The 27262-nt window shown below is 36.6% G+C and overlaps 1 protein-coding gene across 2 annotated transcripts in view; it reads left to right on the top strand.

Moving 5' to 3' along the window:
* Positions 1 to 25542, top strand: part of LOC149227611 (putative LRR receptor-like serine/threonine-protein kinase At1g56140) — a 430653-nt gene extending 405111 nt beyond the window's left edge. For both annotated transcript variants that reach the window (XM_089377835.1, XM_089377834.1), the window contains 8 exons: positions 20554 to 20930; positions 21080 to 21278; positions 21488 to 21673; positions 21806 to 21924; positions 22082 to 22292; positions 22472 to 22709; positions 24361 to 24511; positions 24591 to 25542. In XM_089377835.1, coding sequence (XP_089233961.1) covers positions 20554 to 20930; positions 21080 to 21278; positions 21488 to 21673; positions 21806 to 21924; positions 22082 to 22292; positions 22472 to 22709; positions 24361 to 24511; positions 24591 to 24917 — 1808 coding nt within the window. In that variant the 3' untranslated portion in view covers positions 24918 to 25542. The remainder of the gene's footprint in view (positions 1 to 20553; positions 20931 to 21079; positions 21279 to 21487; positions 21674 to 21805; positions 21925 to 22081; positions 22293 to 22471; positions 22710 to 24360; positions 24512 to 24590) is intronic.
* The last annotated feature ends 1720 nt before the right edge of the window (positions 25543 to 27262 follow it).

The raw sequence follows: 27262 nt of genomic DNA, 5'->3' as shown, positions 1-27262 counted from the left end.
AGCTCAAAAGGGGACCATTACCCTCAAGCCAAAGTAAGACCTCCTATATATTACAATTGGTTTAATCAGGCATTACTGAGGTTGGCATCAAGAGGGAGACTACTACACCATATACTCCTGAACAAAATGGTGTGGCAGAAACGAAGAACCGCACAATTATGGAAGTTGTCCGGGCCATGCTACATGATCAAAGTCTTCCTAAGTTTCTATGGGCTGAAGCTGCAAACACTGTCGTATATGTACAAAATCAATGCCCTCATCAAGCATTGGGTTCCAAGACTCCTGAAGAAAAATTCACCGGTAAGAAACCTGATGTTTCTCATTTTAAAATTTTTGGAAGCCCTGTATACTTTCATGTGCCGAAAGAGAAAAGAAATAAATTGGGAGCATCTGGAAAGAAGGGAATTTTCGTGGGCTATGGTGAAAATACTAAAGGCTATAGAATCTATGTAGCCGGTCAAAGGGAAGTCATAATTAGTCATGATGTCACCTTTGACGAAGATATGGCTGTCAGCAAGGTGATCAATCTTCCGACTTTGATGAGCTCTCAAGAAGCCAACACCAGGGAACCGAAAGAAAAGGATGATGAATCAATGCCTGATGTAGAAGAACCCATGGATCCGATTGATCCTCCTCCAAGTGAGCCTTCCTCTTCTAGGAAGAGGCCTTCATGGCTTAGGGGGATACTTGATGATGCTGAAGGACATGTTGCACCTTGAGGAACCTTCCATCAAAGTAAGAAACTTAACAGGTATCAAGGATACCTGACCATCATGAGCACGATCATACAAAATGAGCCTTCGTCATTCTCAGATGCCGTCAAGCATCAAGTATGGAAGGATGCTATGACCGAAGAATATGAGTCTATCATAAAGAATGATGTTTGGGAAGTAGTTCCCAGACCCCAGGACAAGACTGTTGTTACTTCCAAATGGCTTTACAAGATAAAGCATGCAGCAGATGGAAGCACTGAAAAGTATAAGGCTCATTTTTTTGCTTGTGGTTTATCCCAGAAGGGAGGTATAGACTATGATATTTGCACCTGTTGCCAGATATACGACCATCCGCTTGATCATAGCCCTTGTGGCTTCACAAGGATGGAACCTACATCAGATGGATGTTAAGACTGCGTTCTTGCATGGTTCTATCAAAGAAGAGGTCTATGTGGAGCAACCTGAAGGATTTGAGATTTATGAGAGAAAATCTCATGTATGCAGGTTGGAGAAGGCTCTCTATGGGCTGAAGTAAGCACCCCGAGCATGGTATGAGAGGATCGATAGCTACTTGATGAAGCTGGGATTCACTAGGAGTGAAGCTAATCCTAACCTTTACTTTAAGGTTGAAGATGACAAGCCTCTCATACTGGTGTTGTATGTGGATGACCTCTTTCTAACAGGTGCAAACCCTCTCATTCACAAATGTAAGAGGAAGATGGCTTCTGAATTTGAAATGAAGGACCAAGGAATTGAAGTATGGCAGAAGCCAAGGGAAATTTTCCTATCTCAAGGAAAATATGTGGTAAATACTAAATATATTGGAAAGATTCGATATGATGGACTGCAAGCCTGTGACTACCTCGAGGATCTTAACTTTTAGAAGTTATATGGTAGTGATGTCGGACCAGACTTGGGAAATGCCTCTGAGTTTCAAAAACTCATTTGCATTGATGTTCTTGGTGAACCTCCGTCCGAACATATGTTTTGCAGTTAGCATTGTGAGCTCATATTTGGTTGAGCCTCACTGGATTGATGCCAAGAATCTTCTGAGATATCTTCGTGGTACAATGGGTTAAGATACACTGCTGGAGATGTAAGACTACTTGGATACACAGATGCTGACTGGGCAGGCAATGTGGAGGACCGTAAGAGCACTTCCGGGTGTTGTTTCTCCTTGGGATTTGCTTCGATATCCTGGATGAGCAGGAAACAAAAGTCAGTGGCTTTGAGCACCGCCGAAGCAGGATATATTATTGCTAGCATAACCTCGTGGAGGCAGTCTGGTTGCGAAAGCTCTTCAGAGAGTTGTTTGGATTTACATTGGATACCACTGTGATTCTCTGTAACAACTAGAGGTGGGATTCGATTATTGAGGAATCCCGTATTCGTCAATTGCTCCAGCAGATAGACATCATCTGGGATATGGTAAGTCGATGAGCAAGGAAGCTCCATCACATTAAGATGATGTACAGGTTGATACACCTTGTCAAAGCCCCGAGGAAAGATCTAATCTTTGATTTTCCCAAATGACTTGGAGTCGGCAAGAAACCCTTGTACAAGGGTCCTGCATGTTGCATACATTGAGCTCTGGGAGCTCTGAGGGCTTGCGGTTCCTACTGCAGCAACATATGACCACAGGTTGACTCACCCTCCCCTGTTGGTGCACACTGGAACAAGATGATTCGCTCTCTTGTGGGACAAGATGATTCGCTCTCTTGTCGAACAGGATGATTCGCTCTCCTGTGTAGCAGGATGATTAGTTCTCCTGTGAGGCCTGGATTGATGTGTTCTCCATGGCAGCCTGGATTGATGTGTTCTCCACGGCGATTGTAGCAGGATTGATGTGTTCTCCTGTGAGGCCTGGATTGATGTGTTCTCCATGGCAATTGTAGTAGGATTGATGTGTTCTCCTGTGAGGCCTGGATTGATGTGTTCTCCATGGCAATTGTAGCAGGATTGATGTGTTCTCCTGTGAGGACAGGATTGATTAGTTCTCTTGTCGAGGCATCCTACCCATGCAGTCTGGGACTCATGGGAAGTACCTCTCATCTGATCAATGAGCAGGGAAATGAAGTTAGGGACCATAGTAGTACCGATGGACGCATCGTTGTAACTACCGTACTCCCTACGCTAGGATGACCTCCATTGATCTGGGATCAATGATACTGGCCTGGGACCAGTGGTAGGAGTTGTACCATATTATGACGCTGACTTCGGGTCGGTTGAGACTGGTCAGGGATCAGTGGTACATACTCTGAGACTGACTTTGAGTCAGTGGAGGATGATATTGGTCTGGGACCATTGGAGTTGTACTCACTATGATGCTGACTTTGGGTTGGTTGAGACTGGTCTGGGACCAGTGGTACATACTCTGAGACTGACTTTGAGTCAGTATGATACATCCTCGATCATTTCTTCTTCTTCATAATTCGGACAAAAGCAGAGTAGAACAGAACAATGCAAGAGCAGAGCAGAACAGAACAAAACAATACAGATCAGTGCAGGGCAGAACAAGACAAAGCAGAACAGGCAAAATAGAGCAGAGCAGGGCAAGGGTCAGGCTGTACAAGGCAGTGCATTTGATGGATGAATAGTAACGACCGATAGACAGATTGCAGATGAAGTTCTCCATGGTTGAGAGGGAGTGTTAAAATTGGCAACCAGGGAAAAACTTCATGTGGGTCATCTTATTCATGGCTAATAATATTTTTATTAGATTCCTCTCGTCGAGAGGTGTAGGATTGATATAAAGATCATCCAATTCCGATAAGTATTCATGGAGATATGAATTTATTTTGATTATGGAATTATTATCAAGCCGACCTACAACTCATGTAGGCTCAGAAGCGTAACAGTCGCATCTATTCACCCACCAATGTTGTGTATAAATATAAGAGGACTTTTCCTCATTTGGACTCACTCATCTCATCACATCTCTCTCTCTCTACTGCGCAGATATGAGTCTTTTTTCTACTGCATTGAAATGGGTCTCTCTCTCTCAAACATGTGAAGCCGGAAGCTGTTGAATTTGAAGTTGCAACTGCAGAAGTAAAGATTGACTTGCATGGCCTAGAAGATCTCCTCTTTGGAACTGCGCTGTAGGTTCCTCTGAACCTCCTTCGAAAGCCGCAACTTTTGGTGGTGGAATGAAGTCAATCCGACGAACAGTTTGCAAGATATCGACTGCCCTAGTTTGAAGCCGGAAACTGCTGAAACTGAAGCTGCAACTGCAGAAGTAAAGATTGACTTGCGTGGCCTAGAAGATCTCCTCTTTGGAATTGCGATGTAGGTTCATCTGAACCTCCTTCGAAAGCTGCAACTTTTGGTGGTGGAAAGAAGTCAATCCGACGAACGGTTTGCAAGATATCGACTGCCCTAGTTTGAAGCCGGAAACTGCTGAAACTGAAGCTGCAACTGCAAAAGTAAAGATTGACTTGCGTGGCCTAGAAGATCTCCTCATCTGAACTGCGTTGTAGGTTCATCTAAACCTCCTCTAGAAGCCGAAACTTTTGGTGGTGGAATGAAGTCAATCCGACGGTCGGTTTGTGAGATATGGTCTGCCCTAGTTTGATAATGAAGCCGCTAATGTTGATGCTACTGATCTAGGGTTTGCTACTGCTGATATGAATCAGATTTATTGTACTATTTCTCTCTGCTGAATTATTGAAGATACAAGAAGATTTGATCAAAGGGTTTCCCCACACATTGTGGGGTTTGTCCCTGGCTAGCCGCCACATCTTGTGTCTCTTGTCTTGGCTTGTTTTCTGTCGATTGTTTAATGTTCTATCTGCACTTTACCTTATGTACATGTGATTGCTAATCAGTGGAATATAATAAGAAAAAGAAGTAAACTGTTATAAGCATAGAACATACCATAACTTAACAACTATTCATGGAGAATGTCTAAATATAAAATAAATGAATTAATTATCAAAAGTGTTAATTAAATACCTAATTCTCGTAAATAGAAGGAATATACATTTAGTAAGAAATATAGTTGAGTTTATTCATAGGTTTACCAGCTCATATATAACCCAAAATGTATATTAAATAAATTAAACCCATAAACCTTATTATTAAACCTGATATGTTATAAACATAAAATAATATTTAATATTTAAAATCATTATGGCCATATACTATTTAATAAATTAAAATACCAACCGTCATAATTAAAAGTGATACCACTCGATGTTGTAAGGGGATCTGATTCAATTAAAGGCAAGAAGCATGACAAAGCAACCACCGCTTAACAAAAAAATAATATCTTTTCATAAAGGCGGTGAACGGATACGTAGAGATGAAGGGACCTCTACTATTTAAAGAGAGGAAGGATGATTTCAAGAGGGGGAAAAAATACAGAGAAGGGTGATAGAAAATCAAATTGTTTGAGGGATGAGCCAGGGGCTCGATTTTGAACTGAGAACTGGGAAATTTTGAGCTGTTCTTGGAGTTTTGGGCACGGGGGTCAATGGACTTCCATTTCGAAGTTCTCTGGATCTGGGAACTGTAGAGGTTGATTCTAGATAGGCAGGGAGGAATTGGTTGGTTTGTAAGGGAATCAGAAACTAGGAGCAAGATGGACCGACACCAGATGTGAGAATCAGATACACAATTGCATTTAATTTGATAGAATTTTACAATTGAATCTTAATTTCAGTCTTTACACTTCTGGTGTCATAGATTGCGCTTCTCCCACAGGCTAAGCCAAGTCTATGAGCTCTGATACCACTGTAATATACCTAGGGAATTTTTACAGTAAATAACAAATCATACATAGACAAAAAGCCACAAAAATTAAACACATGAATCAAACCATTAATATGCACCAAAAACTACACTACTGAGCCATTTTATTAGAATATGAAGAGGGTACAATGAGGTGCTAGAAAGAGTGCACCTAGGCTTGCTCAAGGCAAGCTAGCTAAGCCCCAAATGAAAAATAAGAGGTTCCCCTCCAGTATGTTGATGCTCCATCTCCTAACCCTACACTAAATTGCCCAAAAGTACACTGTTAGGTGTGAAAATCTATTGCTAGGGCCTCCTTCGGTGCTCATAAAATTCTAGGAAATTAACCCTGGCCTCTCCACCAAATACCCAGAATAACCCACGAAGGAATTGGGCTATGGCTGACCTTGGAATTTCGGCCTCTTTTCCCTCTATGGTTGTATTGCTGGGAAATTCGACCCACCTGTCAATCCTGCTGCAAATACCCCCAAAAATAGCTTCAATCTCCAAGCAAATAATCTCCCAAGCTCCTCCTCAAATCTCAGGCCCAAACTCCCTTCACTCCTCAACTCCCAAGTGTGCCTCCTCCAAGCACTACACAGTCCCTGTGCTGCTGCTAGTGTCTCCTCCCCACAAACTCGCACTCCCACTGTTGGAACAATAAAAAATGGATGGAACTCCCTCCTTGGGCTGGCACTCGAAGTCCATCGAAGCAAGGGTTGAGATTTCCACTCGGAAACACTCGTGTGCTAAATAGCACTTGCAGACTTGGCTTCAGCTCAAGCGTGCTATGTCAAAGACAAGATTTTTGAATAGATGAATGAATGACCAAGTGAGTGTCTTCCCTTCCTTTTTGTCAAAATGCCTCCAACGTGCTCATGTGGGCCCATCTCGATTTCCTCCCACCGAATTTCCCTCCAAGGCATGCGTATTCTCCATGTGGGCCGCAATTCTCCATGTGTGGCCCCCACGCTCCACTAGGGGCTCGATATTCTCCTCCACCTCTAATGTTTGGGACTTGCTTTTAATCAAAAATCAATGTGGGGCCTCTAAACCCACATTTCCTAAGTGCAAACATGAATTAAGACAAAATTTATCAAAATTGATATTTCACTTAGCAATAATGCTAAGTGGGAATATCACAGTTGCTGAAATAAAGCTCTAGATTGTGTACCCGGGGGTTTTCAAACCCAAAACCTCATAAATTGATTTTCCAGCTTGCTAGAAATTCATTTTATTTCATGTCTAAAGGCTTAGAAGTGACGTAAATGGTCATTATTCTACCTTCTAACCTCTCCACCCTAGATCCAAGATCTAAAATTGTCTAGGAACTTTTGGGTGTGTTCTCAAGGGGTTGGCTTGCTGATTTCTGCATCTTTTTACAGAAATTAAAGTCATGTAAAAACAGGGCATCTAGTTGTTTTACACAACAAGCCTCCTAACCAACCATTTATTCACTGAGAAAATTATATATTCGGTTAGGATATTTTTTGTGCACCAAATTTGACTATTTACATGCTATATTTAGTGAAGTTTGAGTGTTTCTTGCTTGTTGTTAGTGTTATTGCAGAACTTACAGACCTGTCAAGGCAGGACATAAAGCAATTTTATATAGTAACCCATCTAACTAGGTGAAAAATCATAGAAATAAACATATATCTGGTAAGTATATTTCATGTACATCAATTTTAATTATTTATTTGTTATATTCTATATTATTTGATGTACTTCTTGATTTTTAAAAGATTTTATGCAGATAGTTATAGTAGAATAGCAGGATAACAGTGAAACTCCTCAACTTTAGCCATTTGATTGCATTATAAGGCATTGTCTTGTAATGATTGGCTGGAGTCATTCACGAAAAGCCTCCCATAACCCTTTTTGGTAGGAGTTGGGCTTAAAGAGTGGGGACTTAGGCTGAGGTGAGAGTGGGACTTTATCCTGTGTGTGCCATCCATAGCAAGTTGTACAAGATCCTCAACAACCTGCTAAGCAAAATGGTAACAGGGCCCAATGTCACCCTGGCCGAAACCCCCACTCTTTACGCCCAACTTTCTCCTAAAAGGCCAAAGGAGGATGCCTACTCAATACCCCAACCAATCTAAGTAAGGTCAGTCGCTTAAATGGAGTCAAAAGGTGAGGTGGAGGAGATAATTAGGGGTTGCCTTGCTGATTTTCTATATGTAAATTTGCAGCAGAAAACTAAAACCAACAAAACACTATACACAATTGTGTTAAATATAACATATAAGTAGTAGAAAATGGTGTAGAGAAAATGTATGGGGGTTCTAGAACAAATCATCTTACTGCCCTATAACTACATATTGCAAATTCTAAAGTAAATTGTCAGTACAACTGATTCCCCTTGGAAGGCCACCCAATTGATGCCTAAGCACTACTAGATCATTGATTTAGGTGTGGGGAGGTTGGAAGGTGTTAGATGGATCTTAAAAGATCACTTCCAAGCCTTTGAACAACAATAAATTGCAATTTCCAGCAAGATGAAAATTGTATTACTGCAGTTTTGGAACACAGTGCCTTTGGGTGTTATGCATTAGGGGAGTTTTGAGGTCTAAAATGAGCCTCCTAAGGAAATTATAATATAATAGTGGAAATAATAAAATAAGATTAGAGTACATCATCAAATTTTAGAGGGGGAAAAAAACTACTTTTTCAACTCGTATTTTCAACTTATCTCCCTATGGGTTTACTCAAATTTCGAGTGGGAACACTCATTGGATGAAAAATTTCATTCCTCATCTAAAGAGTACCCATGTTGCATAATTTCGATGGACCCTGCTACACGAAAAATGAAAAATACATGAAAAACGTGGTTGCAATCATGTTTTTCATGTATTTCTCATTTTTCGTATAGTAGGGTCCATCGAAAGTATGCAACATGGGTACTCATTGGATGAGGAATTAAATTTTGCATCCAACGAGTACTCCTGCTCAAAATTTGAGTAAAACATTAGGGAGATAAGTTGAATATGCAAGTTGAAAAAGTTGTTTTCTTATTTTATTATTTTTTAATCTTTTTACTTTTTTACCCCAAAAATGGTGAATCATCCCCCATGGTTGACACCATCATCTTGAATTCTTTTGGTTCTTAAAAAGTTTATTTTGGGTGTACATTTTTCTTAGGAGGCCCACTTTAGACCTCAAAAGTTCTCTAATGCCTAGAAAATTTCCAGGAAGAAATTTATTATAGGAATGGATAAAAAGAATTATTATATGGCTCTATAACAACAAAATAAAAAATATATTTCAAAATAGAACTAATGAATGGAGTCCTAAGTCAAGATACTTACCTATATAGTGTTTGAAGCCTCCTAAAGATTGCAAATATCTGTGTAATGGCAAGGAAAAATGCATATTTTCAAGAAAAAAAATTGATACAAGCAAAAATAGTCCCAAAATCAATGTATCGAAGCCTAGGATTAGATATAACTTTTATCTTTAATATCCAAAGGCGAACAAACTTGCTATTATTGATAAAAAAAATTAAAATCAGCAAGTAAAGATGTTGGAAATACTAAAAGGAGGGTGAATCAATATTTCTTAGAAATTAACAACTTATTAATCTTTTTAGAGCATTAGTTAATCTTCAGCAGTATTTAACATGAAACAATATCAGATAGCAAAAGTAGTAAACAATACCATTCAACAATGCACAATAATCAAGACAATGGACAAAGATTTTTAGGTGGAAAACCCCCTCCGCGTCAAAAACCACTGAACACTTTTTAATATTTGTCTTCTTCTTCAAAAGAATAATTACATCAAGTTTTCAGCTTCCACTGAAGGAGGCTCTCCAACCCCCTGATTTACAAGCTGCAACCTGTAGGACACTCCTACGCCCTGTTAACTAGATGCAACTAGAAGGACACCCCAATGCCTTGGATGTCAGACCCCAACCTGACAAGTGCTCCAACACTCTGTTTACCAGTTGCTACTTGATGGACGCTCCAACATCATGTGATTTATCAAGTCCCACTGAAAGAACACTCCAACACCCTGTGCAGGCTACAACCTACCCTAGTACCACCTTGCCGCCCTGAAGTGTTCTCAGGCCACAACCTAAAGGGGACTCCAATCACTTTCCTTGTACCACCCTGCCACCCTAACGAGGTGATGGACCACGTTTCACAATTTTCAGACTAGATCCCCCTGTGCTCTGAATCAATATAATAAAACTGTAACGAAGATATTGCTGCTCTGTTCAGTATGTCTATCACTGTCAAGTCTTGGTAGCCTCACTGCATAACACTGCTCAATCTGACCATTGCACTATTGTACTGCAAACATTGTTCTCCTGCCTCTGCTTAATCACAATGCCAAACCAAACTACTGCACAATCTACACATCAAACTAAGAATTTACTGTCAATCCTAGCTATACCAAATCACAACACAATCATTGTGCAATCTAATCCTGTACTCATGTGACCTGCAATGGTCAGTGTCACTGTACTGCACTGCTCACAAATGAATATGCGTTCAAAGGCTCATAAGGCAGTCTCTCCAAACCACTGTGCCAAGTTGCTAATGTTGTTGCAAGTACCGGGCACTGAAGTCTGATGATAGCTCAAACCAAGATGCCTTAGGTCATCCCTATGACCTGCTAGCAATTGTCTCAAACTTTGCCCAAGGAGGGCTACTAGCATATGTCTTATAATAGTTCAGATATAGCTATGAAACCCAAACTCTTATTGCAAACCAATGAATCTCCCACTGTTGTTATTGTTCATCTAAGTCATGTACTTCTAAAACTATTGTCATCAAACTCACTCAGTTGTTCCTGTCTCACTTTTTAATCATGCATAGGATCATTGTCATTTCCTTCCCAAGTCAAGTCAAGGCATCATATCACCGCTGTACAAAAGAGTCATGTCAATGTCCTTTACAAGATCACTGTAGTCAACTTTCACAAATGAAAATCACTACACTTTCTAATCACAGTTGTATCATAGAGTTATTATCACTATCACATCAATGAATCAAACACTACCACTGCTATATATCACTAACCATAATTGTTGTTATTATCAATATTCAAGGATGATTTCACAAACACGTTGTGATATATTAGTCATTGTTACATGTCATGTCAAGCCACAACAATACCATCAATATTTTCAAGTCATGCCACTTTAAGGTCATCAAGGCTGTTGTTATGTGAGGTAGATCACTTGTCTTATAAATATAGAGGGCACTGATAGACTTATACTGAAGACCCTTGTTAATAGATGTCAAGATCCTTATTAAGCTTCCTGTAGGATAATGTTCAAAAAAACCCTAACTGTTGCAATCTGAGGATGAAATAATTAGCATCCTATACACTACTATTTGTAACTAGGTCTTGAACATGTATACCAACTTCATCTTAAGGAGAGCAACCTTCAATTCCTTGCTTAAGGCACTCTAACACACTGCTTTAGGTCAGATTAAGTATTGTAGTATGTGTATATGTATATTTATAAATTGACCCTAACAATAATCCTTAACACTATTGTAGATCACCCTTTTTTACTACTACAATAATATTGATGAAGCTAATCATTACTCAGAATAGTTTGAATCTGCTTACTTGAAGGGTCAGCTATCTTGGAGGTCTTCAAACATGTATGAACACAAACTTACTCAATCAAGAACAATCACCCGAAATGAGAAGAACCACTAGTTCTTTAGTTCACTTGCCTCTTCCTTCAAAATTAGTATGCAAAATTTCAAACTCGCATTTGATTAGTCTGTTGTCCAAGATGTAATGTGCCGAGGTCCTGGAGCTTCTTTTAAGCCCTAAACTTATAGTCTGAGACCTAAAACAAGTTTGTTATAAGGGCTGAGGCTTATTAGATGAAGGTCGAGGTCTTGTTTGCCAAGGTTTGAAACAAAATGAGTGAGGGACGAGGGTCATTAGATGAAGGCCGAGGTCTTGTTTGATAAGTGCCAAGGTATGAAACAACAATTCCTTGGGCACCAAGGTATGGTAAGGGAACGCTAATGAAGACCAAACACATCCTTCACCTACAATAATGCAATGCCCATACGCATCACCATAACCCAAGAAAATATATATAAAGAAACCCTTGTTACAGAAATGGAAACCCAAACCAAAATAGTAGACCAAAATTTCTATGGAGAAAAACCAGGTCTGAGGTTCTGAAGCAGTCTTGGAATAGGTCAATCAAACGATTCCCTAGAGAGTGCTTAATTCAATCTACCTGCAAGAAATTTTGCCCCAACGAAATGCCGAAACAAAAAGAAGAAAATTAACAAAACCATATCCCTAAAAATATCTCTACGGTTTACCTCAGGAGGCCAAAAAAGTTCAGAGCAAATCTAAGGATATTTTGTGTGAGGTTCATGCTATTTGAAGGAGATAAGGTCTTCCTTTTATAGACACATGTGCAGGCATAAGAGGGGTTTCTTAAAGGTAATCATTGGAGGAAACTTGAGACCTAAGACAACTTTGAAATGTTGATCCTTTTAAATAAACACTATTAATTGGTTTCATTATGCCCTAAGCAATAAGACACTTTAGCCATTAATGGAATGTAGGAACCTTATGGGTGCAAGATACTTGTGATGGGCTTTCTTAAGGTGATTTTTCCATGAACATGATAAAAATTTCTCACGCTTGATGTCTAATGCCCAACAACCAATAAAAGTATGCCATGTCACCACCCCTTAGGGCCTTAGCCCAGAAACTGGGGTTTTCATCTTCAAACTTGAATATCTCTCAAACCAAGAGGCCTCTCAAGATGTACCACATACCACCAGAAACATCTCAACGAGGAGAATCCATTAGGAATGATCTCCAGGACAAAATTATTGATTTTCCACATCAAAAACCTCTCACGAGTTTGGGGTATATCCATTGACCAGGGAACCCAAACCTAGAACTTAGGGTTTCCAACCATCCAATAGTGGAGCTTCCAACTTGATGTAATCCAAACAATTATTAATAAGCGTTAATTAATTGTTTGACATCAATGAATCGTGTTTTAGTCAAAGTCAAACCCCAGGGTTGACATCAATGACAACACCATCCAACAAAAGAAACCTACACTAGAATAGAAAATGAAAAGTTTTGGATTTTTGAAAACGTAAGTTGGTTGTTGCAAATTCTTACCTTGTGCCACAATAACTTTACCTCATGAGTTGACCTATGAAACACACATCTATCTAAGTTGGCCTTGCTACTATATATTAGGGAAGTGAGATTGGTTTTAGAGAGAATTCGCTCCCACTTGTGACTTAAGATCTTCTCCACTTTTCAGACCCAGTTAGGAACAACCCCTAGCATGATGTTCTTTACCCTTCAATTCAACTATGTGGTGATATACAAGCCCCTCTTTAGTTGAAGCATCCTATTGGAATGGTTCAGCTTTTGTTGGAGCCACCCACCTGCAACAAGACAAAAAGCGATATTTCTCCCTAATTTTCCTCCTCCATGTGGCTCTATTGCCCCTCAATGGATCAAACCTCTAGCTTCTATGTGACCTTACTTAATGGAGAAAATATTAGATTAAACCATCTACTAGAAAAAAACCAAGAAAAAAAAGAGATAGTAAAATCCAACTCACACAATGTACAAATATATAGGTTTGCAAATGAAATTATTTTATTAATGGCACTTATCTCACAAAAAATAACAACATTTTGCTAGGGAGGAGACTAGCCTTTTATAAAAAAAAATTGATGGCTAGTTAATGACTAGTTGGACTCCTCTAGAATATGTCACTAGTCATCCGCATGTTGGAGACTTAGTAATATTTTATAAAAATATTACATTGCGTCAATGAGTTTTCCCACTAAAGGGATCATATTAGATCACAGTTACCAAATTGGTCCAATGTTCCCTTTACCCATGGCCCTAAAGACTAAGGATGAAGAATAGTACCCACTAGAAGCCCAATGTTCCTCACCAATGCCCTTCTTGAAATTGGACTTGGTCCACTACAATTCCACTTGCTTGGGTAAAAGTTTGACTTGGTACAAATGATGACTTTTTGACTATCTAATAACTAGTAGATGTACCTTCATTAACTTCATTGGTCCATTAGGCTCAACATTCCACTTTGACGCTTCAAACAACTATGTTGTTCATTATAACAACTAGTTGACTTGACTTTCCTAGGATAACGATTGAATTGACCACCTTTGCTTGAGATCTCCAACAACTTGATGACTTGGATTATTCTATCACCTAGGTTTGTTGTAACCTAGCCTAATTTTAATTGAATCTCTATTCACTTGTCCATATCCTATCCTATGTTGACACATCATCACTACCCTACCATGTCATCAGGCCCTTGCGTTGGTTCTCTAATGCCTTGAGGAATTTGAGAATATTGAGACTTGGGTTACGTTCCTTTTCTTCTGTAGATGTAATATCCTGATTGGATATTTTTGTTGAAATCACAGGGATTTTATTTGGACAATATTTTTCCAGGGAATACATTCGAAAACACCATAAAATTTGTAGAATTCAATATGATAAATATTGCTAGCAACTTATTTAGATTTGCAATAAATCCCATAAATACATTGTTCTTCTCTTCGACATTTTAATAAAAATATTGTAACACGAGGAATAACCAGAAATGTTGCAACTATAGCTAAAATGAGATTTATTATATTAGCTAGAATAAGAATACGTGCCAATACAAAATAGTTGGAAATAGATAAGATAATGATGGCCACCAAATAATTTACTGCAATGTTGAACCTAGCCTCCAAAATGGCAATTGAAAATGACGCCCAAATTGGAGATCTGGATGATCCACACTCCAATCCATAGATCTGCTCATAGTGATGTTGATGAAGTCCAATGAGATTTCTGAATGAAATCTCCTCAACAGTGGGTTGGGGTTTCGTCAAACTCACACAAAGAACTCAAAGGTTTTCATCTTGGGGCTTCTTGAAGCCGAGAACCATATTCTGAAAATCTCTCCATAGAAAAATACTCAAATCCAAGATTTCCAAAATGATTTGCTTCCCTTCCTTTTAAAGGCCTGATGGATAGCTCTCCAACCTTCTAGAAGCACTTTTATTTTATTATTTTATTTCCCTTCTAGAGACTTCTCCTTTTTACTTTATTAAGTGACTCCTTCAATTTATTTTATTTGAGTCACATTTTTAATACCGAAAAATTGTAAATTTGCCTCTATGATCTCTCCAGCCCCTAAAGGTCACTTTTCATTATCCCATCTTGTAGATCTTTTCATCTCGGTTCCAATGAACTATTACACTAAGGTGTTTATCCAAATATTCTGCTCCAAATAATATATATATATATGCGTGAGTGTAGCCCTAGTCGAGCTCAGGGGTGACCACCGTTCCTTTGTTCCATAACGTTGATGTGAAGTTTGTGTTTAGTGTCTTTCGATCATATGACCTTGCCATGTGACCCTAGCCTAGGGGTCCATGGTCATTCACATGATGATGTCATCATGATATGTGGTAGCTCATAAGGGTGCCACATGTCATCTGTTTTTGGATGTTTGACGAATCACAAACTGCCATTTGGACCTGCCATGTGGCAGTCCCTAGAGGTGCCACATCATCTTGGTAACATCACCTCATCCAACCAGAAAACGCTACATCATCTTCACTACTAATTGTGTAGAGGGCCATGTCATTGCCAAATTATCCAACGGAATTATGCCACATGTCATCTTTGATGCTACGTCATGGATGATTGTGTGGGGAGGAAACGTCATCCAACCAAACACTGCCACGTGTCATCCTTGTTGACTATGCAGGTGGCCATTTCATTGCCAAAACACCAACCAAACGCTGCCATGTGTCATCACAGGATTGGCTTCTATGGCAGGACCACTCTGAGTTAACTAGCACACATGTTGGTGTACATCTAGCGTTCGATCAGAGCAAGGTGCATATTCTTCAACTATGTTAAAATTCATGCATGTCTTGTCACCATCCATTGTGGATTTAATTAATTAGCGATGGATCCACTCGGGAGTTGCACGTTGTTTAACATATTGATGTTGGGTTTCTTTTCCCTATAGTTTTGGTCCTTTACAAGTGTTGATTTTCAAATGGCCATAAATTCTCATCCGGGAGGAGTTTTTCAAAGTGGTATATATTGTTGGAAAGGTCTCAACAAGAACTACCCAACCATGTTTTTCATAGGATCATTAGGGGATCATAACCTTCTAAAAAAACTCAATAAACAACATAGCTCTTTTGACTTCACCTAATGAGGGCATGCGAGTTATCTAGATGTCATACTGCTTTCTTTGACTTATGTATGACACTGTTGTTGTCTTGGACATCCCCTTTGACATAAATGACACTTGTTTTCATTAATGAGAACACTATGTGCAACATGGTGCACTCCCTATGGCAGTTTCTTCATAGTTGACTTTGTCAAATTGCACAATATAAAGGGTACACTAACATTTAGAGAAATTTTGAGGTCTAAAATAGGCCTCAAAACAAAAATGTACAATCAACTTTATAAGAACCAATAGGATTCAAGATGATGATGTCAACCATGGGAGATGATTCACCATTCACTTTTGGAGTAAAAGGTAAAAAAAATTAAAAATTAAGAAAACTATTTTTTCAACTCGTATTTTCAATTTATCTCCCTACTATTTTACTCAAATTTCAAGTAGAAGCACTCGTTGGATGCATAATTTAATTCCTCATCCAAGGAGTGCCCATGTTGCATACTTTTAATGGGTCATATTACACGGAAAATAAGAAATACATGAAAAACATGATTGTAAGCACGTTTTTCATGTATTTCTTATTTTTCTTGTAGTAGAGTCCATCGAAAGTATGTAACATGGGTACTCCTTAGATGAGGAATTAAATTTTGCATCCAACGAGTGCTCGCGCTCGAAATTTGAGTAAAACCATAGGAAGATAAGTAAAAAATATGAGTTGAAAAAATAGTTTTTTGTTTTTATTATTTCCACTATTATTTTATAATATTCCTTAGGAGACCCATTTTAGACATCAAATTTTTCTAATGTCTCTCTCTTTAAGGGCATATGCATTCATGGAATATTTTATTATGGTGGTGGATTTAATGTAGACACAAAGCACAAGTTCCTAGGGTGCACAAGTTTAAAGAGGACATTTTATATTGTTTTTTGTCAAAAGGTTTGTAGAAGAGGCACCTTAGTTACGACACTTGACATTCACACTCATTTGTTGGAGAGAATCCTAATCATAGGAGTTTTACACTTAGCATTTTCACATTATTTTTGGAAATTCATCCTACCACTTTGACTTGGAATTTTATTGTACTATTTAAGGTAGTTAGTCTTGGAGAATGGCCTTGGACATGGAGAAGACAAGTGACAGTTTGCATGCACCTTTTCTGAGCTATAAGATTGAGGAAGATAACATGTGGCATCAAATTCATTTAGAAGCTTGTATTTAGTATTTTCTATGGGATTTTTTTTCTTAATTTTCCCTCTTAGACTTTTATTGTAAAATATTTTTATTGTTTTCTAATGTTTTCCTTGGAAAACAAAATAAACAAACTAGTATGTTATTGTAAAAATAATTGAGATTAAACCTATATAACGGTTTACACTCTCCTTCATTTGCATGGTTGGATTTGGGGATTTTTCCTCTTGATCTTAGTTGGAGATCTAGAAGATAATGTTAGAGCTAAGGTTTTTCTCCTATGAGGTGGCTTCAATTGTTAAATGTTGCTGATGAAAATGCTTGCAAAAGGATATGCTTTGAACAGCTAAATACATGGTAAGATTGTAGTTGTCTTCTTCATTTGAGTTGTTGTAACTTACCTATTAGAAGTGCCTTGATGGTGGTTCATTCCCCTTTCAATACATTTAATGTTTAGTTTATGGAAATGCCATTGTGATGGCAAAATTTCCTAATTCAAGTTGGCTGTAATTTACCATTTTCATTTGATAAGCACATCTATAAGCTATCTTTTGATGTTCTCGTTCAATATGTTCTCCAAGTACATTTTATGTTTCTTATTAACACATTAAGAAAGATTGTAGGATTTTTTTTTTCCAGCTCTTTCATGCCTTGATCATATGTAAAAATAATCATTCTTAGTTTGTTTCCTTGACTCCATTCCCAATGGATAGGCACTAGGCTTGATCTACCATCATTTTCTTGTTTTTCCATGCTACAACATTTGTTTTGCCGAAGCTACTCTTCACTTCACCTTGAGCTATCATTCCTAATATTTAGCAATCCTATCTTAGGTAAGCCCCCTTAGTTTGAGAAGAGCCAACATAAAGTGTAGAGGAGGGTTAGCGAGGTGACAGTGACCTCCGTCTTAGTTCTCTTGATGTTACTTCATGGTTGACTTGTCTAAAGTGCACAAATATCTATGGTGCACTAATTAGAGAAATTTTGAGGTAAAAAATGGGTCTCAAAACAAAAACGTACAACCAAAATCAACTTTATAAGAACCAATAGGATTCAAGATGATGATGTCAACCATGGGGGATGATTCATCATTTTTGGAGTAAAAAAGTAAAAGGATTAAAAAAAAAAAAAAAACAAAAACAAACTACTTTTTTAAGTCGTATTTTCAATTTATCTCCCTACGGTTTTACTCAAATTTTGAGTGGGAGCACTCATTAGATGTGGAACTTAATTCCCCATCCAAGGAGTACCCATGTTGCATACTTTCGATGGACCCTGCTACACGAAAAATGAGAAATACAAGAAAAACATGATTGCAATCACATTTTTCATGTATTTCTCATTTTTCGTGTAGCATGATCCATCGAAAGTATGCAACATGGGTACTCCTTGGATGAGGAATTAAATTTTGCATCCAATGAGTGCTCCTGCTTGAAATTTGAGTAAAATCGAAGGGAGATAAGTTGAAAATATGAGTTGAAAAAGTAATTTTTTCTTTTTTCTCTAAAATTTGATGATGTAATTTAGTGTTGTTTTATTATGTCCACTATTATTTTATAATATTCTTTAGGAGACCCATTTTAGACCTCAAAATTTATGTAATGATCTCTTTCTAAAGGAACATGCATGCATAGAATATTTTATTATGGTGATGGATTTAATGTGGACACAAAGCACAAGTTCCTAGGGCCCACAAGTTTAAAGGAGACAATTTTATATGGTTTTTGGTCAAAGGGCTTCTATAAGAAGCACTCTAGTCAAGACACTTGGCATTCACACTCATATATTGTCTAGAGACTAACCTTACCTTTGGAGTTTTGCACTTGGACTTTTCACACTATTTTTGAAAATTAGCCTAACCGCTTTGACTTGGCATTTTATTATTTTATTTATGGTGGTTACTCTTAGGGTTAGGTTTTTGGATGTTTAGGGTTTTCCATTGTTTCTCAATAATAAAAGGGCCTCTGAGCCTCATTGTAACACACTTCAGTAGACATGTAGCCATCAAATCTCTTCTCAGATATAAGCTACCATCGCCCAAGCTAGATTGTTTCCATTCTGCATGTAAACAATTTGAGTATTTCTTATTAGTGAATTGAAGTTCAGTTTTCGTTGTAGCTCTGTGTTTCTGTTTAAGTCTATATTTCATTTTGTTTTTGCATAAATCTCAATCATTTCCCCCCTTGAGCTTATTTGAAGATCTAGAAAGTAATGTTAGAGCTAAAGTTTCTATCTTATGAGGTGTATGTATTGGAATTCAATTGTTAAATGTTAGTCAATGGAAATACTTGCAAGAGGATATTCTTTGAAGAGCTAATAAATGGGAAGATTGTACTTTTATTCTTCATTTAAGTTATTGCAACTTACATATTAGTTGTGTTTTGACGGTGGTTCATTCCCCTTTCAATGCCTTTGATGCTTATGTGATGGAAATGTCTTTGTGATGGTCAAATTTCCTAGTTTGAGTTGGTTGGAATTTACCATTTTCATTTGATAAGCATGCCTACAAGCTATATTTTGAGGTACTCTTTCAAATGATTCTCCATGTATGTTTCACATTTCATATTAACACATTAAGAAAGGTTATACTTTGTTTATTTCATCTCTTCATGTGTTCATCATATGTAAACAACATCTTTCATAGTTTGATCCTTTGACTCCATGTCAAATGGATAAGCAATGGGTTTGATCTACCATCATCTTCTCGTCTTTCCATACTGTAATATTTTTGTTGTTGAAACTATTCTTCATTTCACTTTGAGCCATCATTGCTTACTATTTAGCAATCTTATCTTAGGGAAGCCCCCTTGATTGAAGTAAAGCCAACCTAAAGTGCAGAAAATGGTTGGTGAGGTGTCAACTACCTCCCTCTTCGTTCCCTAGAGGTTGCATTATATGATAAGGACTTTGTACACATTAGATACAAATTCAAAAAGCAACAATACCACCTTTACAAAATTGTGCTTGGCGCAAAACTATAAACATAAAATGACTTTACCAAGCCAAACATTAATAATATAATATTTAAAATACAATACTAGTTCTTGTGGCTTAGGTTCGAAACAGTTGCGAAATGATTTCTTGAATAATATTATAGGAACCATTTATGGCACCCCAAAGATTACAAACTCGTTTCCAAACAAACTATAACCTAACGGTGCATATGAGTAACGTATTTCATTTATTTGTCTAGCATAAGGCTGTTTCACAATTTGTCTTCCTGTCCAACGAGACTTGCAACCTGTTGGCATATCTGTCATAACTTATGGTCATGAGATCATTAGAGGAAATCTATTTTTGGATAGTTTAAATTTTCATATTTCATTCATATGGTTTTCTATACTAATTTGAATATTGCAATTTGTAATTTGGTTGGATTTTATTTTGTTATCTTATGACCAAATATTAATAATTATCCACATCAGTTTTTACTATATACTCATATCTGAGTGAACCACAAAAGTATACATTTGATTTTAAAAACATAAGTGCATCTAAAAATGGCCTGAGTAAATTATAAAGGCACACATTTGAATTTTAAATGCATATGCATAGCTAAAAATGACCTGATTGCATTTTCTCGAGTCCTGAAATATAAATTTCATCACATGTATTTGCGATGGCTCAGAGAATAGTTTTTTTGACATTAATGCACATCTCAGTATTGCTTAAATATAAAACAATAAAATTCACATGTTGGGTCGTCATTTTTTTAGATTCTTCCTTTGCCATAAATTGTGGAGGCATACCAAAGACTTCTGCTACGGGAGTTGTTTATGAGCAGGAGAACGAAACACTCAATGCTGCCTCATTCTATGTCAGCAGTACAGAAAACTGGGGAGTAAGCGACACTGGATATTTTATGGACTCTAACAATCCAACTTATATAGCGAGCAGTCAGTCTCAATTTACAAAGACATTAGATACAGAACTGTATCAGTCAGCACGATTATCTCCCAGTTCACTTCGATATTATGGTTTAGGACTCGTGAATGGACTCTATACAGTAAATTTACAGTTTGCAGAGACAGTGATTTTAGATACACCACTCTGGTATAGTGTTGGAAGACGCATTTTTGATGTTTATGTTCAGGTATCGTTAACGATTGATCTTAAAAGTGTTATTGCTGTAATATACGATGAAATATTTTCATTGCGTCCTTTTTTAATAACAAATTGTGGTTATCTGATCTTTTGCCTTGAGCAAATTTTTTATTTATTCCTGGGAAAATGATGGTGCAGGGGAAGAAAGTATTAACAGATTTTGACATCCGAAAGGAGGCAGGAGGCTCCAAAGCAGCTGTTGTAAAACCTTTCTACAATATCAATGTAACAGCAAACTTTCTTGAAATTCATTTTTTCTGGGCTGGAAAGGGAACTTGCTGTATTCCATACCAAGGAGTCTATGGACCATTAGTATCAGCTATAAGTGCTACGCGTGGTAAGTATAAAAGGTAGCGTGTTTCATTAAATTAGAAATTTCTGCACAGGACACCATTCTACCAAGGATGGGCATGTTGCACCAGGCTCAAGATGGTTGTATTAAAATGTTTCTTATATTAACTGTCAAATTATTTTTCTATCGTGAAACTGGAAAGGCGTTGTCTGTTTCAGCTTGCATTGTCACTTATGATTTTTGAATGTGTGTAGCTGATGGGGTGCCTCCCACCTCCCCTGTTGGTGTCACTGTACCACCCTCGACAGACAAAAAAAAGACAGGAATAATTATTGGAACCACAATTGGAATTGTTGCAGCTTTGATATGCATATTTTTGGTTATTTTCCTTCGGAAGAGAGCTCAAAAGCTAGCAGCAACAAATGTTGAGGAAGACGAAGGTAATGACAAGATTTGAGGACTCTTGCAGGGGATGCTTCAATGTTTTCTCCTAACATTTTCTGGTTTAATTTAGTTGCAAGGAGCAACGATTGACGTGTTACATCTTAATGTTGACTTCTTCTTTTTGTCAGCCATAAAAATTATCCGTTCAAAGATGAAAATTTTCAGCTATGCGGATATGAGAACTGCAACTGGAGATTTTGATCGAGAGAATAAGTTAGGCGAGGGAGGATATGGTGCAGTTTATAAGGTTTGTTAATACTCTTTCCATCTGTTGCATTCTTTTTTCAAAGACGGTTTACAATACAAGTGAATTATGTAAGCAGTTATTATTTCTTCCTGTATTATTTGTGTTTTCTCTTAAGTTTGTTTGACCACTGACATTCTAAATTGTGGCATTAAAATAGGGCATTCTTTCAGATGGTAAAATGGTGGCAGTGAAGCAACTCTCTGCTGAATCTAGACAAGGAAAACGCGAATTCATAAATGAAGTAGCTGTAATATCTGCGGTGAAACATAGGAACCTTGTAAAGTTGTATGGATGTTGTCTAGAAGCAGATGATCGACTCTTGGTCTATGAGTACTTGGAAAACAACAGTCTTGAAAAAGCTTTATTTGGTAATTATATATTTATATATATAGACACACACATTAGTCTTCTGAATTGAAGATTTCGTTTTTCTACTAGTAACAAATAGCCCAGTGCTATATATAACTAAATTAGTTTTTCTGAATTGTACATTTCGTTTTCTATTCACTGGATGGTAAAAAATAGGCTGGTGCTATGTATGTTGCAGGTAATAATAAACATCAGCTACAGCTGGATTGGCCTATTCGATACAATGTCTGTATTGGCACCGCACGTGGACTTGCTTACCTTCACGAGGAGTCCAGTACTCGGATAATTCATCGAGACATCAAAGCCAGCAACATTCTGTTGGATAATTCTCTCAACCCTAAGATAGGAGATTTTGGCTTGGCTAAGCTATACAATGAGAAGAAAACTCATGTCACCACCAGAGTTGCGGGTACAGTGTAAGGAAGTTTGGATTTTGGTTTCTTAATTATCATGTGAAATTGCATTAGCTATCAGAAAATATCATTTTTCTTCAAAAGAACTAAGTAGTCTGCAGCTTGATCACTTCTATAATAAATAAATAAATTAGTTTATTTTGATATTAATTTTTTTATTAGATTAACTTTATTATATTATTTTATGTTGATATTAAATTAGTGACCATAGGTTTATTTTTTTATTATTATAATTTTGATATTTTGTTAAATTATTGTAGTTATAAACCTGAAAATATATATATATATATATATATATATATATAACTAAATTATTATTAGTATTGATAATAAAACTAATTAATATAAAGTAAAATCATTTTTAATTATGGAGATTCACCCTACTTTATGATGGAAATTTTTAACTTGTTGAGGCTTTTTCTACAGCCTAGTATGGGCTGTGTAAGTTCAGCTTTGATCAATGTGAAGTTGATTAACTTGGATCTTAGGGGCTCATTCTACAACCCAATATGAGGGCTTTAATAAATTGTCTATATAAGACAATATAATTTCATATATGCTAGTTTAGTAAGTTATCCATATGAGATAATATAATTTCATATAACTTTAAAATGAGATAAGAAGTAAAAAAATATGAGTGAGTAAGATGTTTAAATCTTATACTTTTCGAAAATATTTCAACACAAGATTTTAATAAACTATTTGAAAATCTACATGAAAAGAAAATATTTTAATGTTGTATATAATAAAATCTTCAATATCCCAAGGAAAAAAATAATTGAAATTAAAAAATAAAATAAAAAATATCAAGCACTTCCTCATTGGAATAATAAGAGGGATATGTGTAATTCATTTATAATAACAAAAAAATTCAATGTGAATTATCAGTAAAATATTTTACTACTTATACTTAACAATATATTAATATCAAAAAAACCATTTTAATGTGCACAATATACTCTATATAGCATTCAAGAATACGATTTAAACAATGAAAAATTACACATCATATATATAGAGAGATAGATAATCACTACACATTCATTGGGATCTATCATGAGATACAATTTTTTTCCAAATTTTACACTCTAAAAGAAGTTTGCACGGCAAAAAATTGATCTCTCTTTACTCGTACTTAAAATGAATTTATACTAATAAATAGCTTTTGTTACAATACTATGTTGAACCAGTACTAATTATTATTGTAACACTTATTGATATGATTTTTTTAATTAATTAATTTTTTATTAAATTTATAAAAAATATTAACTTTTGATCTATAATACTACTATAAATATTCCAACATATTCTCTAGAAATTAAATCTCTACCCTCTATCTAACAATTATTGATAATTAAATTAAAATTCTAAAATAAACATATTTATCACTATAATTAATATTTTTATAAACATTAGAACACCTAACTAATTTATCATTATTTCTAATTATCATAAAATTACTCAGTGGTTTAAGATTACATTGACTAAACTCATTAAAGTACAACGGATCATAGTTTTTCCTACCTACAATCAAAAATGTTTTCAAGAAAACAAAACTATACTGTCATGTATTATGTGACGAGCAAATAGCTCTCTGCAAAGCACTTTGCAATGTGTAATATAATACCACTCACTATATATTTCTGTTTTGAAGTGGATATCTGTCACCAGAATATGCTATGCGGGGTCATCTTACAGAAAAGGCAGACGTGTTCAGCTTTGGGGTAGTTGCGTTGGAGCTTGTGAGTGGTAGGAGAAACACAGAGACAAGCTTGCCACAAAAGATGGTTTATCTTCTTGAATGGGTGTGTACACTCTGAACTTCAAATATGTGATCAATGCAATTTAACACCAGCCATTACTAACTACCTGTTGGCATTGCAGACATGGCATCTTTATGAGCAAGGAAGGCCTCTCGATTTGATGGATCCTGAGATAGAATCAACACGCTCAAACGAAGAAGTCCTCAGAGTGATTGAAGTGGCCCTTCTTTGCACTCAAGCGGTGCCTACAATGCGTCCACCGATGTCTAGAGTGGTCGCAATGCTGACTGGTGATGTAGAGGAAATTCCTGTTGCTTCTCGCCCGGGTTACATTCAGGATTTTCAACATAACAGTTCCATTGCAAGAGCTAGCGGCACTGCCAGTACACCTAGCGTAGCAATACCACCAATGGGTGACATGACAGAGATCACCAATTTTAGGGCATGACAGCATTAAATTGTCTTCAGCAAAAAGAAATTGTAACTCCATGAAAGATTGAAAGTGCTATAAGAGAGGGCCTGATGAGAGCTGGCTTGGGCATCAAGATTATAAAACGGCAGACTAGTCTTTGCTGAGAACTCTCCTTCATAACTTCAAGGTTCATGGTATTTCATTCTATTATAAGTTTAAGCATCCATTTGTTCTGTAGTTATTAGCCTATGAGTCTATCAGGTGAGTTTGTGTTGTATGATATGGTACTTACGAGTACATATGATAGTAAAAGGCCTCATGTCTCCCAAGATATGTATATCGTGAATAACAAGACCTCTCAAATGTACTGTTTAGAGATTTAGTCATGTTTGCAATCATCTATAAATATTTCAGAACAATAGATTTGTTAAATGGGACATCAATTCTGCATAAAGAGATTATGATGTTTTATTTTACAAAGACTTGATGTTAATTTTCCTTATGGAAATGCCCAAACTTACACTTCTTTGCCCATCGTCCCTCTAGAGCAATCCACAAGAATGGATGGCAAAGGTGAAATAGGAATATCCATGGCGAACAATGGTTGGAATGGATAAACATTGAAGGAAGGAAATCAATTATGTATAAAGAGACTATAATATTTTATTTTACAATGACTTTGATGTTTTTTCCCTTATGAAATGCTCAAACTCACCCTTCCTGACCGATCATCCCTCTGGAGTAATCCCTTACAGGAATGGATGGAAAAAGTGAGATAGGAAAATCAATGGCGAACAATAGTTGGAATGGGTAAACATTGAATGGAACGCCATGCTGGCTGCCAAGTTGAAAAAACTGCACACCAAAATAGAAGCAAGATTCTAATCCCGTCATTGAAAAAGGTTCAAGGTTAGTGTCAAAAAGCATCCATCCATGCATTTTGATTACGACATCTTTGCGCATTCAAGTCTTTTGCCATACACAAGCACTAATTTGTGGATTTATAAGCAAATCAGCGATCCGATCTCTGCTTCATAAATGGGTAAACATTGAATGGAACGCCATGCTGGCTGCCAAGTTGAAAAAACTGCACACCAAAATAGAAGCAAGATTCTAATCCCGTCATTGAAAAAGGTTCAAGGTTAGTGTCAAAAAGCATCCATCCATGCATTTTTATTACGACCTCTTTGCGCATTCAAGTCTTTTGCCATACACAAGCACTAATTTGGGGATTTATAATCAAATCAGCGATCCGATCTCTGCTTCTGTTTGTTATATGAATTTTGTTTTTTATCCCATTATCTTCAATACCCAGTTTCATCGAGTTTTGTTATTAGTTTACCCAGTTTCATCGGGTTTTGGTATTGGTAATAGTGATGGGCAGTTTAACTAATTAGATGACAGAATATGGCAATATAATTTTTAGGGAAATTTTGAATTTTTTTTTTGTGTTGTTTAAACTTTAAAATGAATTTTAAAATGTATATAAGTTTTGCTGGTAAAAAACTCAACCCATGAAATAGACTAATTTTACAAATCAAACAATCTTTATCTTGCACTGCCATAAACAAGTTAACTTACAAGTTATACAAATATGAAAATTTAATTTTCAACATCAGTCTGTATTATATTTTATACTGTTTTCAATGTTCAAATATTCTAAAACCTGTTCAGGCTAAATGCAGAGTAACTTACACGGTACTATGTGCATTCTTCAATTGAAATGTAGAGTAACTTACACGGTACTATGTGCATTCTTCAATTGAAATGCATCGTGTATGCTGTGAATGCAGTGACCTTCTAAACCACGCTAACATTAATGTTGTATGAGTTTCTGATCACATAGAATCTTAGCATAAAAAGATAGTGTATAATTTATTGGGATTAGGTCACAATAATATATGACAATAAAAGATTCATATGGCAGTAAGAAATCAAAAGACTGAGTATAGAAATCTGAGAATACCCACATAGAGCCGAAATATTTGAACTACAGCCTTCAAAATCATATGATATCAAGAACTCAAAAGTGACGCAGGGAAAATAATATCTAACCATAGGTTCATCACATAAAGTCTAATAAAATTAAATTGAAGATCACACACCAAGCATATGCACATAAAAACTCAAAAAATGATTAATTAATAAACAAAATAATTACAGAAGAACTGCCCCAATGATTGGCCTCTCATTTCTTACACTCGCTCACACATTTATACAGACTACATGCCTCATGGCTCACCTCAATTTATACAAATGGTTTAGAACCCAATGTAGGTTCTAGATCCCTAAACTAACTCCCAAAATATCTCTTTTGATCCCTAAAATCTCTCATCCAATCTCTTATCCCTAGATGAGAGCTAACTAATCCATAATCTTCT

The sequence above is a fragment of the Pinus tabuliformis genome, chromosome J (assembly GCF_031772625.1).
Source record: "Pinus tabuliformis cultivar Carrire ecotype Pingquan chromosome J, CPIR1, whole genome shotgun sequence".
Taxonomy (NCBI): Eukaryota; Viridiplantae; Streptophyta; class Pinopsida; order Pinales; family Pinaceae; genus Pinus; species Pinus tabuliformis.
This window is presented reverse-complemented; position numbering and strand designations above follow the sequence as displayed.